This window comes from Lepisosteus oculatus, chromosome 9 (assembly GCF_040954835.1).
Source record: "Lepisosteus oculatus isolate fLepOcu1 chromosome 9, fLepOcu1.hap2, whole genome shotgun sequence".
Classification (NCBI taxonomy): domain Eukaryota; kingdom Metazoa; phylum Chordata; class Actinopteri; order Semionotiformes; family Lepisosteidae; genus Lepisosteus; species Lepisosteus oculatus.
In genome coordinates this window covers 10759690-10777023 of record NC_090704.1, presented here as the reverse complement: position 1 = coordinate 10777023, position 17334 = coordinate 10759690, and the positions used below count along the sequence as shown (strand labels likewise).

General features: G+C 34.4%; 2 protein-coding genes across 4 annotated transcripts in view; both read right to left on the bottom strand.

Annotated features, from left to right (window-relative positions):
* The window catches only part of selenoj (selenoprotein J), a 277040-nt gene that overhangs the window by 180366 nt on the left and 79340 nt on the right, over positions 1 to 17334 (bottom strand). The gene's annotated exons all lie outside the window — the stretch shown is intronic.
* Positions 1 to 17334, bottom strand: part of ntng1a (netrin g1a) — a 118580-nt gene that overhangs the window by 55721 nt on the left and 45525 nt on the right. For all 3 annotated transcript variants that reach the window (XM_069194124.1, XM_069194125.1, XM_015355668.2), the window contains exon 3: positions 8892 to 9535. In XM_069194124.1, the coding sequence (XP_069050225.1) occupies positions 8892 to 9535 (644 nt within the window). The remainder of the gene's footprint in view (positions 1 to 8891; positions 9536 to 17334) is intronic.

Here is a 17334-nt window from a genome sequence, read left to right as displayed (position 1 = left end):
CAAAGGTGGATGATCTGTCCAGTCTCTAATTGAGGTACCTCATTGTTGGTATTAGCACTGCTAGAGAATGTACGCCTAAAGTAAGCAAATTTGTCTACCATGGAGAGTTCTCAATAGGCTCATGCTAGTACTATCATGGAGTTGGCTGGTACATCACCTTGTTTTTCTTTGTACTGATTAATTGTTCCAAGTTATAACAGCCGGAGGTGAAGAAATTCAAACCTTGTTGCATGTCTGGCTACAATGCTATATTTAGGGCACAGTCATCAAGAAGAGAAGATTGTGTATTTTGACTTTGGGTTGGCTTTGAGGTCAACTTAGTTTGAACTTTTTGCCATCAGTATTATACTTGATTTCAATATCAGGGATATCATTATGGATTACACGGATTAAACAGTCAGCAGTGCTAAGAACACCATGCTAAAAAGAGTTGGAGACTCACGCTGGAGCCTGGGGACATGATAGAATATCTTCCATCCAGGAGACATGCAAGCAGGGCGTGTGGAATCATTGGACAATGAAGACATTTTTTTTAAGGCAGTCGAACATCTTTATTATCTCCCAGAGGGTTTCACTGCTCATGGTGTTAAAGACCTTATTTAGATTTGAAAGAAAGGTGATGTAGACATTGGCGTTCTATTCTTGACATTTCTCTTGGAGCTATCTAGCCGCAAACACAGTTATTCCATGGCCTTTTCTGAAGCCACACTGGCTCTCTGGAAGCAAATCTTGGTCTAACTAATGCCTAAATAAGACTCTAGGCATTTCTGGAGAATTCTGAACAAATATTTCATGATCAAGAGTACTAATATCACTCCCTATTTTAGGATGAGCAATTCCCTAATCTTGTAGATTTCAATTGGGACTGTGTCAGCTACTGATGTCTTGCCACTGGAGAGTGGGCTGATGGCTCTTAGCTTCTGCTGTAGTTGGTAGGGAAACCATCCATGGAAATATTGATGTCTAGGGCTCTCCCAGAAATTCATCAGCTAGTGCCAGAAAGCCACACTCTTGACTACGACATGACTTATATGGAGGATCTTGGGTGCAACAGGCTCAGTGTAGCATGGGATACCATTGCTCCCAACTGATGGGATACCATTGCTCCCAACTGTACCATAAAGAGCACAGCCCCATTGTAAGAGAAATAACAACCTAGCAATAACAACAATGATAATATTTTTTAGGTTTTTAACCACAATAACTGTAATCCTCAGTTTCAGATCAAACTTCGTTCATGACTTAGCAGTACTGTCTTTCTGAAATGAATAAAGCAAGCATAAAATCGGCATGCAATCAGACTGAGATGTGAAGATGTGTGCAATGACTTATTTAAGGCAGAAAAAAGCTTGTTGAATTAGCACAAATAGATTATCTGTCCTGCATTTCTGGGCCCCATTACAACCCCAACAGATTCAGATTGACTGCTTAGGCTATTAAGCACATTCAAGGGGGAATTCTAATTGAACAATTAATCATCTTATCACCGATCAATAAGTAAAACAGATGTCTTTAAAATAAATTGTTAAAAGTGAAGAAAAATACCATTCTTAATTGTTATTGAGAAAAATTAAGCATTTGGATGAACAACAAGGGAATATTTAGTAGGTCAAAAACCATTACGTAGAAACGAGGTCATAATTAGAAAGAATTTCTTTAACTTTCTGTGTATTGGAATACTGTACTATAACATTACCAAGCAAGAGACAAAAAGCTAGAAATCTAGAGAACAAAGCTATTCTTGTGGTATAATACAGTAAATTAGTATTGTATTACTGTGTTCGATAATAATGCTTTTTTTAAATGGTTTGTGCACAAAAACATTGCAAGCCTAATAGAAAGCAATACTTTGCTGAGAGATCTATTTTATTCACTTAAAATATTAATTTCAGTTGTTTTCTTTCAATAAACTAGGCATAAATGTAGCTAAGTCAATAAATGTTCTCTACCTTAATGTGGCATGAAAAGGAGAAATCAAATTTTTATGTACTGTAATAAACTCCTACTACAGTAAATAGTCAAATATTCAGTATATACATTTATAATTGTATTTTATAAATAAATATCTATTAGATTACTTTACAGCTGCATATACATTATTGTGTATTTATTATTTATATTAATTCTGAAATCTCATTTTTATCCAAAAAGTGGCAAAATAAACTAAAGCATAATGCATCCTTCAATATCCAAAATTGAAAAGTAAGAATAAACTGAACATTTTAGAAAAAAAAAACATTGATTTTCTTTAGCTCATATGAGACAGCTCCCACTAGAATTTTCAAATTGTAAAGGTGATAAGATAAATTACCCAAACTAAAGTCAGTTCAAATCATATAACATTGTAAATATTTTTTTAAAGATCTCTTTGAAATGTTGCACATTTCAGTTCACATATAAGCAAAGTTAATGAAGACGGGTCTCCCAGTGAGGCACATTTTAAAATGTGGTGTTTTTGAGATAGGTCTACAGGAGATAGGACTCAGGTGGGGAGATAGAGTTACTCAGTAATGCCTTACAGTTAAATTTTAATGGAGCAGGGAAGGAACTGAAACTGAAAGTACCATAATCAATTCAGCCATACAAGTGAATTACTGATCCACCCTGAGTCTGAATTTTTCACTGTATACTTTTTTGCAGCTAAATTTTTGGTGGAAAATTGAATTGGATTCCCAGAGGTGGTATGGAAAATTAGTGAAAATAGCTGTTTTTCCAATTCACCTTTTCAGCGGTATTTGATGAACAGTAAACTAAGATATCAACTGGGAAGCCAGCTGTGCATGCCCAAGGTAATTTGTAATTTAAAGGCCATCCAACTTTGTGACCAGATGAATCTAAACTCTAAAAATGCTCAAAATTAAACTAATTCTTACAAACCCTGCAGATCACAGTATATTTTTAGCTAAACTATATATTTGCTCAAAAACAATACAGTAGTTTGTAAGTTCTTTGTCTACTTAATTGATCTACTTAAAATTCTTACACAAACAAGAAACATTGGCTGCATTTGGTTGTCTTTGCCATAGTATCAACCTTAGTCAGAGTTCATAAGTCCAAATGAGCCTTAGGTTATGGACTATGATCTTACCATAACACCCATATACTCTGCAAAATACATTAAAGGTAGGCTGTTGTAAGATCAGCATACTAATTTACACAGATACAATTCTGCATAACACTGGAGTCAAGTCAAGAGAACAGCTTATGCACTAAGAATATTATTTCTATATACACCTTTAGTTACAATATAAAAGTGTGATGAAGGAAGATTAATTGAATGACACAGCATAGTCTGCATTGCAGTGACCTCAAAGTATTTACACATTTTGTTTTCATCTAATGTTTGTTTTGGGTTTATTTACTATTTATAGTAAGTACCTTGATTAAATATGTATTGCTCATCAGAAATAAATGGCACCCCATATGTTTTACCTTGAGCAATCAAAATACAAAATTGGAAGAATTTCATTGTACTTATATCCTCTAATTGAATTCTGAAATGCATCATTACAAGCTGCTAGTATGTTTCCATACATAATTCAGAGAAGTGTCTGGAAGGCATCTGCATGTTTGAAGAGTCTGTTGTTGCAATCAACATATCCTTTTTAAGGCCAGCTCATTCCTGCTTTAATTACTTGGTATTGATCGGACCAGAAAAAAAACCTCCAGATTCACACAGTAATTAGGAAAAGCACATGCATCCTGCTACCTTTTCCAGCTCTCCCAGCATGCTGATGAAGTGGGATATAGAAAGAAGCGTTGAATGCATTTTAATCAACCTGTTTTATATATTATTTACTATTATTACATAAATAAGTCCTTCATTTATATTTTTAATGCAGTGGATCCATCTTCACCTCCATTTTCCTTGGAGCCATTGCCATGCATAATTAAACATATCATAATTAGCATAAATAATGAATATAGTTTTGTTGTGAAAATAATGGAAGCTTGGGCAGCAACATTAAAAGAGTTGCTGTAGCATTTTATTCTTACACTACTGTAAGTACTATTTAAGATTTCATGGATTTCACTCTATACCAGAAAAGGCCATAGAATTCTGCAGAATTATGCAGGATTTCCTCTCATGGGAAATTGCTCTTGCAGTACCCTGCAGAATATTATTTCAGGTTAAGAAGCTTATATTTCTAGTGCAAGAGGAAGGGCTGTTCAGTGAATTGACAATGTCAGAAAACAACACTTATGAAAATAATCTAAAGGATTCTAAAGTCCAAATGCTCAACTGAATCCTATTGGTCATTGGTAAATTGGAAAGACCATTAAGCAGATGGATAATACTGTAATAGTTCGGGTGAATTAAGTAAATGTTCCTCAGGAACCACGCATGTGGTAGTCATGTAAGATAAGAAGACGGAGGAAGCTTTGTCATTGTGGGCAAGAACATATACTGTACATTACTTTGCGAAATTGTGAAAAAAATCTTGTCTACAAACAAAATGGAGGAGAGCACAAGAATGGTCATTTTCCTTCATAATAATGCCTAGATTTATTTAGATATCTGCATCCCTGCACACATAACTGTCTTCCTCTTTTATGATATACAGACATTAATGACACATTGCCAATGTGTTGGCAATCTAATGTGTCTTTCTTTTACTGAGAAAGCTATACAGTTAGAGGTACAGTAGGTTGTCCGTATTCTCTGATAAATCAACCCCAGGTACTTATTTTCAGTTTATTTCTAATTATTGTTTGGAATAATATGAAAGAGAAACAGAAGATAACATGGGAGGTCCTTTTCATTTTGATCTCCAAGTTACGAATGTCTTTGCAGCACTTGACAGCTTGCTCCTCTTTAAAAATGTATTGCTCACATAGTGGACAAAGTTATCTCCTAAATATGATGGAAGGCAAATGTGATCTTAATTCTAGAAAGCCTTGTTTATACTTATTTATACTTTTGAACTACTGCTTATACTGTATTGTGGTAAAGGCAGAATTTAATTAACTTCATTACAATGATAAAAAAGTAAATACATTTTCACGTATTTTATATATACAGCACAAATTATATTATATTATATTATATTATATTATATTTGACTTCAATTTGGATATCACTATATGTAACACAATAACAGATTTGTTTGTCCATTTAGAGATGTGCAGATATTAATTTAATTTAACTGAAAAAAATGTTCTCTTACCAATCTTGATTTCTCCAAAACTTTGAAAGCTGATGCATACAGTTTGTATTCTTTACACAACAAAACTAATCAGAACTTTAAACAAAAGCATATATTGCATATACTGTACTGTATGTTGTATGCAAGTTGTAAGTGTTCATTCCAGACAACATTTATTTTATGACTTAATAGAATTCCTCTCTTTAGTCATCATCTGACAATGCCTTCCTGTTTAGTGCATTGTGATCTTCACTCTCTTAACAATATCAGGAGTCTCAATCCAGGGTCATTTTTATGTGACTTCTTTGGTCGTGCTCTCAAAGGTACCTATGGATATGGCTTACTAGTCATTATACTGTAGGTGAACTGTACTCAGAGAAAACCTAATATTAACAGTAAACACACAGAGCTACAAAGAGCTGTATGAGATACAGTAACCAAGGCATTCCATTCCATAGCATTTTAATAAATAGATCTCCAATTTTTCCCAGAAACTAATAATAATGGTAAAAGTATATTAACTCCAATGTATCCCCCAAAACCTATTCAGGTACAAAACTGAGATAAATACGCAGTTCTATATGTAAGGAGTCAATTCATTTAATATGTGAAAGAATCATTCTTTCAACATTTCTTGAAAACTCAATATTTTACAAAAAAGTCTTATTTAGTTTATTAGTCTTATTTAGTACTAAACAATTTTATACTAAACAAAGGGTGACATGTTTGTGAATAGAGGAATTATTTTTAAAACAAAAAACAGAGACATGGGTTTCCTAGTATAACAGGTTTAAGTCCTGATTAATTCACTTATTTTTTCATTATTACAGAATTTCTGCATCAAAACCAGATATAACATAAATTGTTAAGTTTTGTTAACTATGTATAATGTGTAAAGGCTTTAAATACAACATTCAGTAGTCAGGATGACTTTTTCCTGCAGTCTTAAATGCCTACGCCTAACTAGTTCGGTGATATGTCCCCAGTGGATTTTGTCAAATCTGCTGTAAACGGGTTTAATCATAAGATTACTCTTCTTCTGATTAAGCAGAACTCTAATTGTTTTAATCCACGACTGAACTTTGATGAATTCTAATTTGGAACACTTTATTTGGTGACTGAAATCTGTGTCATTATAGATCAAGTTATTCTTGCTTACTCAAGAACATCTTTTTTTTCTTGACAAAATTAACAGGAAATGAAATGACCAGGCAATGGAAATTAGAAAGGAGTCTACATTCTAATTTTGTAGATATGGTGTGGTTTCACTGGTATTTTGTGTGATAAACCCCAGTGATTCTGTAGAATCATCTAAACATACAGTACCAGAATTTAAAAGGGAAGTGTTCTGAAAAGAAATATAATGTAATCTACAGTATGTAGTCTGGATCATTTCTCTTGGACACGCATTCGGTATTTTTGAAATCATAGAAGCAAGATAAGAGCAAGCAAATCACAGCTGCAACCTTTACAAAAACAAACAATTAAAAATACATCCTTTGGGAGTTCAATTCAAAGGACCTGCTATACCTTATATACACATACAGCCTTAGTTTTATCATCTAAAAAACACAAATGCTTTTTGGATTTTCTAAATTAAAAATATTGTTTATTTTTTATTATCATGGTTTTCTTTCCATTAGGAATGAATGGGGTAGGTGATATAAATTAGTAACTTTTAGCCTCTACCATCCACTAAGCTATTTTTCCATGACAGTAAACTGTATAGTATACTTTGTTAAGGAGCTGGCACTTTTTTCACATTGTGTATGTGTTGCCTCTGGTGTGAATAGCAAATACTGCTCTGAATTTATCATTTCATCATATAAAATCACATCACATTTGGTGTGTACAAGCCCTAACTTGCAAGAATGCCCGCTGTTGTGCTTTTAAGACGTAGTCTGTGATGTTTAAATGGGTCAGTGTCATCATAAGAATAAGACTGTGCTAAATAATGATTACTCAGAGCCCTACCACTCCTACAACCTAGAGATGAGGTTTCTCAGGCCACCTTGTACATTTCCCTCTGCCCTGTTGCATCTCCCAAACAATTGCTCGCTAGTACTGTTCAACCTACCTTGAAACACCAAACCCTGCCTGAGAACACCTTTCAGACTTTTTAAAAAAATATTTCAACATCTAAAGAGGAAAAAAAAAATGCAGCAACACAAGTACTAGGCATCATAGTTTCAAAAGCTATACATTTACTTTTTTACTTATTTGGCACTTCCTTCTGCCAAACATTTTTTAAATCAGTGAGCTGCTTATTTTAAAAGAAATTCTTGGCAGCATTAAGAATGACTTCCAGTAAAATCAAAGCCTAATGACACAGTTGATCTTATTTGTAGATCATTTAGAATACAGAGGTGAAAAAGTAAAGTAGAAATGGGTTCTGTCTGGTTTGCACTTATGACTCCTCAAGATGTAATAGCTGAACTATCTTCATCCCACGCTCCTTACAGTGTAATGTGTTTTTTGTTATCTGCTTAGACAGTCATAAATCAGCAGCTAATTAGCACAAATGACATGACCTGATGCATTTAATGCTACCTTTTGTACCTTCCATCAGATATCCCACTGCAATACGAGCTGGCCTCTAAATTAAAATAAGATATATAGTTGAAAGGAAGTACTTTAATTAAGGAACTTGCCTACTGTACAGTTCTATAAATCATTAAAGGAAATTTTCCTTGACTAGCAAAGAAGGCAATGTAAAAGGCAAATTTCACCCATAAGGGTTATTAAGTTTTTGCACTAATAAGAATGTATTACAATAACTAGATGAACTTAATAGCAGTACCTCTAGTGAACTTATTGCCCAGGGAAATTCCTCTGAAAGCAAGGCCCATAATGAGTCTTATGAATAGCATAAAGGCAAAAAGGGATAAAAGACCTAATGTTTAGGTCCCCTGCCTTAGGTCTTTCATAAATTTAGTCCATTGTTTGCAGCTGTCTGACATAAGAGATTTCCTAGTTCCTGTTCAGTTAAAAGCTCCTTTATTATTGAATTAAGCATAAAATATAAAACACAAGTTTATAAAGTAAAGTAAATGTACAACAACTCAACTCAACAACAACTCTGTCTTGTTTTGTTTTGATAACAGCACATCCAGACTTGTATGTTTCAATTTTAAAACATACATTGAGAAACACTTCATCTGGGACCTTGGTAGATACGAGATGGCAGTTTAAATGAAGCCACTCTACAATTTCCTAAAATAAATAAATTCATAAAACAATATGTGCATTAGATAGTTAATTATGGCACAAAAATTCTTTACTTTCTTCACATTCCTGTTTTCACACATATTACATCTATTACAAACATTGGTAATAGTGTGCTCATCTTACCGTATATACTGTATGTAGAAGCCACTGCATCAAATAGAAATATCCTGTGTTCTGCAACTTATTATGTGAATGAAATAACTCAATTTCACTGACATCATCTTAAGTAATACTGGCTTTCAAAATACCCCAATTAAATACAAATCTTTACATTTTTTAATCGGAGAGAACAATTGTAATTTATTGAAATAATTTTAATATTGTTTCATTCAAATATATTCTAGGTAAATAGAACATTTTTTAATTAAGATAAAATAAAAATCTCGGACTAAGAGGACAGTGAATGCATCTTTAGCAAAATTGAAATTATTCTCAAAGCTGGACAACAGAAAGATTAAGAACTGAAATAACAATATTGTTAAAAACATAAGCAGAAATATTCCATAAATGTCCTACCTTCCTTGGACCTTTATGTCAGATATGGCGTAGAAGTATCTTGACAAGTTATGTTCATCGACCACTGTTGCTCCTGTAGCTGGTCTCAGAAGTCTTATCCTGAGGTCAGTGATGGTGAAGAAGTCCCTTAAGTTTTTGGTCGTGTCCAGCTGTCCATAAAGAGAAGCCACATTGTGCAGCCGAGGTCCTGCAAAAAGGGCGAATCGGTCTTTGATCTCAAAACGAACCGTTTTGTCATTTTTCCATACATATCCCCTGGAATATTCTTCTGTACAAATGATGTCCAACAGTGTGCCTTGGGTCAGATCATGGACAGTTTTGGGTTCCATTTTGAAAGCTTCCAAGCAGTCTGTGGCATAGAACTGATATGGCTGCCAAGATCGACCATAGTCTAGTGACTTCTCAAGGATCATGAGTTCTGGGCGACCAGACTCAAATGTTATTACAATGTCATCTGTGAGCTCTATAGTCTTGTTCCAAGATAGAGTGATGTTGACCAACAGTGGCTTTGGATACTTCTTCCAGGATGTTGACTGCCAAAATGTAGTTGGGTTTCGACCTTCAAAATCAAACATCAATTCAGGAGGGTGTGCCAGCTCTTCAGTGCTAGCATCACATTCATTATTGCACATATAAGGATTTTCCTGGAATAAAAAAAGACAGAAATAAGACAAATAATGAAGAGGGTCATTATGTACTTTCTTGCTACGAGATTTACAGCTTTGTGTAGAAAAAAAAGTATGGTTTAGTTCACAAGAGGATTGCAGAGGGTTATAAGTGTTTCCGTATTTACAATAGTATAGGGTTGTAGGACATATTTTTGATATATAATTGCAATTACAATTTAATGTATCTAGTATTGTTGCGCCAAATGTACAGGGAGTAGAACCTAGATGAGAGAGTGTTATAAACGTCTAGACTAGCATCTATTTGTTATGTAGCTACAGTATTTCCACGAAACATCACTCAGCCACTTACAAGAACACCTACATGCATAAGATTTTGCTCTTCTTAATGAAGACACACATTTTCACATATTCCTGGGTCATGTCTGGGTTAATTTTTCAATAATTAAATTTTACCTAAATCTAATTATTATTACTAACCTTGATTTATCTGCTTTCTGCTTATCTGCTGTTGTAGTTTGCAGCTGAAAATCTCTATGAATTATTCAAGCAATAAGCTACATTTTTCCATAATTGTATCCTTGACTACAACATCTATATAACGTAGACAGACTTCCCTTGGCTAAGTCTTTTATGTAACCTTCATAATATCTCATAGACTACATAATCTGTTCTGTGCAGCATTCATAGCCATTTATGATAACTCTTCCAAAAGACATGACATAGATTTTGATGATGAATCCTAACTCGAATTTTCCCCATTCCAAAGTCTATTCCTTACCCTGATCCACAGCTCAAAATGTAAAATACACTGTGATGCACTTTGACAAACATAAGGAACATTTGTGTTTCTGTTATGAATGTTAGAACATCTTACGTGGCCTCCACGAAGACATTATGTATGTTACATAAAGCCTAACTGAAATTAACTCTGACCCCGGTGACTTAGTATTGTGAAAACAGTTCAAAAAGAATAGCCATCAAACAACTCTATACAAGCTTTCTGAGAACACTGTGCTAGAAATACAAACCTTTTTGTTTTCTTTACAAAGTGCAGGGAAAAGCTAACAAGTGCTATAAACTTTCTGGCCTTGATGTTCTTCAATCTATCAAGTCTAACAGCGTCCTCACTTAGAAATGTCCCCTTTAAAACATTTGTACTGTTTGCCACAAATCATTACACCACAATGTACTACAATCTCTGGGGCTTGATCCAGACATCTGCTGTCCTATTAGCTTCAGGCTAGGGAAGTACTTCAGGAAAGACTTTTCACAAGATACTAGCTCCAATTTATCGGGACAAGATAATCCGCCACTTGATTAGGTAGGAGATGTCAGCAGCTTTGTCTGGAACACTGCCGAGGTGATTGGAGTCCTGAGCTGTAATTCAGAAAGGTAGAAGGAAAAAATGTTTCCTATAATAAGCTTTTACTTTTTCCTGTCCTCCAAGGCAAGGTGAAAATGAAGCCTAAAACTGAAAGGCATTTAGCCATCTATCACATTGTGAGTCACATTACTCTTCTGATTTGTGGATCCCCCATAGTCTATTTAAGACAGGAAAGTGGCTTAGAGAATAAGTGCACCCGCAAATAGTGCATTTTTCGGAGTGCTCTTACTTTTTCGTTACAGTTTGGATTTTAATAAGTGTTACCTTCTCACCCTCTCATTGGATTTCCAGTACACTTTCCTAAAACACACATTATCATGCTCTTCACAGTAAGATTCTTTTGATAATTAATACGAAAATTGGTTTTAAATAGTAACATAATTTAGCTTTGGTGTCAGCTAATCATTCATAATGACCAAAGCTTATATTAGAAATAGATTAATAATTCAATATTACAAACAGGTCTCAACATTTTCGAAACATCAGACTGTATTGTGCCCGAGGTTAGAAATAAAGGAAGTAAAAAATAATTGCATTTCTAATTTATTATAGTTATAAACCACCGACCACACGTTGAACACAGATAACAACATTAACAACTGAAAGCACAAATATTTATTTTTTTGTCCTGGAACAAAAACTTCAAAACTTTGACCTTAGTTCAATGAAGGTTTCTCCCAGATCAATCAACTTAACACACGCCCCTTCAAACCCTGAAGAATAATTCAAAGAGTGTTGAGTTGTGACTAGTCTCTTTGCATTTATTTTAGCTGTGCTATACAGTAGGTATTGTAAGGATAATGCTGTACAGTACCTATGGCAAAACTTTTTGAAGGAATTTTAAGAAACATTCTCAGAAGTAATGATTGCAGTATTTTCTTAAACATTCTGGCCAACATCAGATATTTCCTCACTGTGCTGAAAAAAGTGAGGAGTGGTTCTTTTAAAAACTTGTATTATGCTATATATGATATCAGGTAATTACCACTGAAATACACACTTTTTAACTAGACATGAATGTATCTCTATTGATTTCTTCAGGCAGGCACAGAATTACACGGTCTAATACTGAGAAGCCTTAGTGGATATATACTAACATAAAGGTTAGAACCTTTCATTAGAGCCTACTCTGGTACTGATTTAACAACAAAATACTGCCTTATGAAGATCAATACCCTTGCTGGTCATTTCAAACCGGAGGCTTGAGAAAAGCACTGAAGATCGCCATTGAAAATCAATGGGAATGTTCCGTTTTATTTTACGACACTGAGTGCTCTGTTAGGGGATTAATGGTTTGGAGCACATTAAAATAACTGACATCACTACTGCTGTAGACCAGATCTGTAATTATAGAAGCTGTTTCTATTAATCCTAATCTGATCTACACAGACAAGAAATCAGAGGAAGCCATGTATATTAGAGTTGGTGGAACCATTTAAGCATAAAGGTCAAATTAAATTGCACCTAATGATGTCTTTCCACAAAAACATCCGAGGTTAATCCAATATTGTGTGTCATTGATGAAGTGAAAAGTAGAAGGAATTTGAGTAGAATATTCCTCAGGAAACTAGTGAACTGCACTAATCCAGCAGTTGTTATCCCCATTAAAAGTGTTCCAGGTAATTTCAACTGCTGAACATTAAAATCACATAACAAATTACAACAGTCCCTCCTTTGCACAATATCATTTTTTGGTAATTTTTGTTTTGTTGGAGAATATGGCTTTTTGATGGTTAATTTAGCACAGCTTTACAAATACAAATGATCACAAATAATGACAATAACCCGATCTGTAGTTTCAGGAAGAGACGATGCCCTTAATTTATTATTGCTATCAATTGTAGAGCTTATTTACAATACTGAGCACAATCTTGAGTTAATTCAATAAAGATCTATGGTATGTTGAAGGAAGAACAAAGAAAATCTTTACTAAAATGTTGAAAATAAGAAACCCTTTCGATCTACAGCTGATATTTCAGAGTTTTAAATGTGAAGAAGATATGGCTTTTCAGGCTGGCAGTTTTTTGCCTCAGGATTACGTGATCACTGATAGAAGATGTGACTGGGGAATATAAATTTACTGTCCACTGACAGGAGTGGCTGACATATAGGTCTAACCAATCAAACAAATCCTTTTGTGTGACAGATGTTTCTGACTTGAAACCTAGATCATGGATTGCTCTCTCTTTCTTTCTCCTCACGGGAATGTGATCAACAGAAAAAAAAACATATTTACAGAAATGTTATTTCTATGTAACTCTGAATCATTATTTTTATTTTAACCTTAATGACCTGGACAAATCTGTAGTTACCACTGATTTTCAGAAAAACATTAAAATGTAATGAAAAGCTTTTGTAAAGATCCTGATATATACAGTACAAACCAACCAAAAAGTGTAAAAGAAAAATGCTTGAATTGTTATTTCTAACATTTAACACTAGAAATAGCATGTTACATTTATGGAAAGAGATAAGCAAAATTGTAAGATATGTAATGAAATCCTAGCATTTTTAAATATTATATTTCTGACTTCATAATTATGTTGCATGCATAAGTCACCCTTGTAATTTATTTGCAAAGATTATCTGATATCATTTTAATAGAAAACAGCTTCCCCTGCTACATATACTCTATTTGTCAAGAAACATACTGTAGATAGGTAAGAACAGGAAAGACTGCCAGAAACACCACTGTATTATTGTAAGCATTATCACCCAGTTCTTTGACAGTTTAAAAGAACAAAAGGAACCTTTTTTTTCTCAGGCAGTCAGGTGTGGGTTAATCTTATTGCTTCTGCTCAAATAAGACCTTGTCTGCTAAGAAAGATTTTTCCCTGGTGTAGGATGTGATTGAAGCTGTTGCTAGTTTCAATCTCTCTTCCTGCACATGCTAACACCTTGTGGACTTTTTTTTCACTCAGCAACAAAGACAGAAGGGCTTAACCTCACTGCAGCGTGAATATTGGAAGCTGTATCACAGATTACAGGCAGTAATAGACACCTGGGTAAATCCCATAGAGGATTATAGTTAGGATTTCAAACTGGTTTAGGCCAAGGAGTTCACCAGGTCCACATCCTGAAAAAGTGCAAAACAAGTTCTTACAGACCCTTTTCAGATAGTGACTTCTATAGGGCTGTCACAGCCACAGTTATCTTGGAGATATTGAACATGATTATAGTCTAGATAAGCTGGAAACTGAGATGGCTTAAGGTGAGCTGATGAAATATTGTGGGTGTTGGCAGTTCAGCAGAAATTCAATAGTGCTTTAATGGCACTTATGTATAGAGGTGTTTTACAGCAGTGCAGGGCATCCCAGTGACCTCAGGAATTATGATTCAGGACGATGTATAAATTCAAGCTATAACTGCCATAAAACCACTGATATATGATTTGTGGGATGCATGAATCCTAAAAACAGTTTTGGGACAAGGAAATCATCTCACTCTGCTTGTAAAAAGGAAATGTTATGATATTATATTACACTTTAAACACAATTGAAGGCTCTGCTGAGTAAAATGTTAATAGATCTGGATTTGAAATCCAGCAGCAGCCCCTACAGAAGACATTTCCGATTTAGAGCTATAACATAGTGAAAGCTGGAGAGAAACAAAGTCATTTTGCTGTTACACAACCACAATGTATGTTCCACATTACCACACTACAAAGTATGTCATTTAAAACCTCAGACATTGTAGGCTCTTTCCCCTCATAGAGTGCTTGCTGAAACAAATGGTTTGGATCAGAAACTTATGCTTTGTTAGTGACCCTGTTTTCCTTCATGTTTTTTTCAGTCACAACACACTTTTTCGAAGTAAAAGAACCTGCCCAGAAGTAATTAAAAGAACTACCTATTTTTACATTGGCACTAAATGGAACAATGACACCTACTTCAACATCCATCTGCTGTTATGGTGATGAGATGTAATGAGAAAAAGGTAAATGCAGCATGAGATAAACCTCTATGGTCTAAATTAGAATAACTGTAAGATTAGCTGAGTTGTTCTTTTAGTCTGGTTAACAGAATTATTGGTTCAATCTTTACCTTTTCTGCGTAGAATACTGAACAATAAATGGAAGACTTCTTGACACTGGTATCACTTCTTTAAACTTCTCCAAGAGCACATACTGTACAAACCAAAATCACCAACATCTCTGACTGTACATAACAGTTTAGGAGTACAATGAAAAATCTTTAGACATCACAATTTTACCTTAAGTCCTAGAGACACTTCTAAAGAAATCCATTAAATGATTAAGGCAATTCACAAGTTCATGCTTGTCAGAATGTAAGCTCAAATGTTGACCTTTTCATGCACAAACAAAAACCCCTAAACCACCACCTCTTTCAGATGACTTGGTTTCATAACGGACTTGTTATAAGCTGCAGAAAAATACTGACGTCTACTGTATGTCACAGATATTACGGTGATTCTCTTCCACAGTCTTAAATAGTTGAGTTAAATTGTACCTCAACATTATATAGAGAAGTAAAGAAAATCAATGTCTTCTAGGTGTGTATTTTTCAAATTATTAAACTAATCAATATTACCAATTATTTGAACCACACAGATCTAGACTTATTGTAAAACCTACAAAGCTCATTTTCTACAAACTGCATTCGTGCTTTAAATGCAAGCCTGATTCAATTCTGATTGCAGGTCCTAGAAATTCAGATAATGCACTTCATGTGAACATTCTCAGATTGTAATGAGTAAATAAAAAACAACTACACTTTTTTTTTGCATCATCTTGAATTTTTTGTTGGCAACAACAAAAGCAATGTTGATGCGGTGCCTAGTTGATGTAGCTATGAGAACCTGGATGATATCTGTTCTTCTGTGACATGATCTAGATAGATAGACTTCAAGTCACTCTTACCTGCGATGAATCTAAGCCAAAGTCCCAGAGGTGAAAGAAATAATGTCACATAGATTCTGAATGTCTGCCAGACAGAAATGACTTTCAGTCACCTTGACCTGAGCTGAAACTTAACCCACATCCCAAAGGTAAAAGAAATCAGTCACCTCTGGCATGTGTTGAAGTACTGCACAGTCCTATGCATTAATAGTGCTTCACAGCTGTACCTAAGGTTATAAGGTTGGCGGAATAACTCTCTTATTAAAGTGTGACATTTAATGAGCACTGATTTCACAGATTGTGGGAGTAATCTAATTTATCTGTTCAGTCCATCAGATGGAATTATTAGTTAAAATTATAAGATCCCCCTTTACAAGAGCTTTGCTCCTCACTCAAATATTCTCTTCAGAAACTGTTTCGAGGTACAGTTCTGAAAAAGGTACTGTATAATTAATAGGTGAAACATCATCATCATTGTGTATTCATTGCAAATGATTAAGTTTTAAACATTAAATTAATATTCGGGGAGTATTATACAATTCATTTTTTACAGTAACACCTATTGCTAAGTACTGCCACTCTGTATTTGAGACAATTTTATAAAATAATGTATTAAATACAAATTATTATCAAACCTAGTAACTATTTCCCTCTACCATTTCAAAGTTTAATGAACTATTTTTCACATAAGAAAATAGTAACAATGTTTTATTGACCAAACTAATTTAAAACACAGGGTATCTGTATTCTGATGGTTTAAGGAAACAGCACATTTGAATTCAGCATTAATATCACACTTTTCATATCTAAGGAAACATTTTACAATTATGCATTATGAAAGAAAAGGAAAATAACTGGCTGTTTTTTACGTTAACAACCATCACAAATGTATTTCACTCTACTCTGTACATACAATGCTTTGAAAATGTATTCACCCACTTTCAATGATGTCCCATCCATTTATTTTCTAACTTATTCAGGGTTTGAGGGGAGCTGAAGCCTACCCCAATGGCCAAGCAATGGGCACAAGGCAGGATACTCCCTGGATGGGATGTCATTCAGAAACCAGCACATACTCATACCAAGGCCAAATTTCCCAGAAGCCAATTAACCTACCAATATGTCCAGAAGAAACCCACATACAGGGAGAACATTCACACTATACAGATACAGTAGCACCCCAGTAATTGAATCCAGGGTCCCAGCACCGTGAGGCAGCAATGCTAACCACAGAACCATTGCACCATCCTACTAAGTATTTTTTTTAAATAATGAATTTTATAGTATTATAATATTATATATATATTATAATTGCCGTCCTCCAATGTTGCAAGTGTGTCCCATGTGTTTATATTATTTTAATAATAATTCAATCTAAATGTTTGTACTCACGCTGAACTTTAATGGGTAAAAGAAGTTACGTTGTAAGCAAAAACTGCAACAAAAACTTGTTAATGGCATAAATATAACCCCCGCCCCTCCTTGAGTTAATGCTTAATGGAAGAACCTCTGACAGCAATTAGACTATTTGAACGAGTCTTTAATTCTCTTTGTAAACTTGCTCAATCTCTG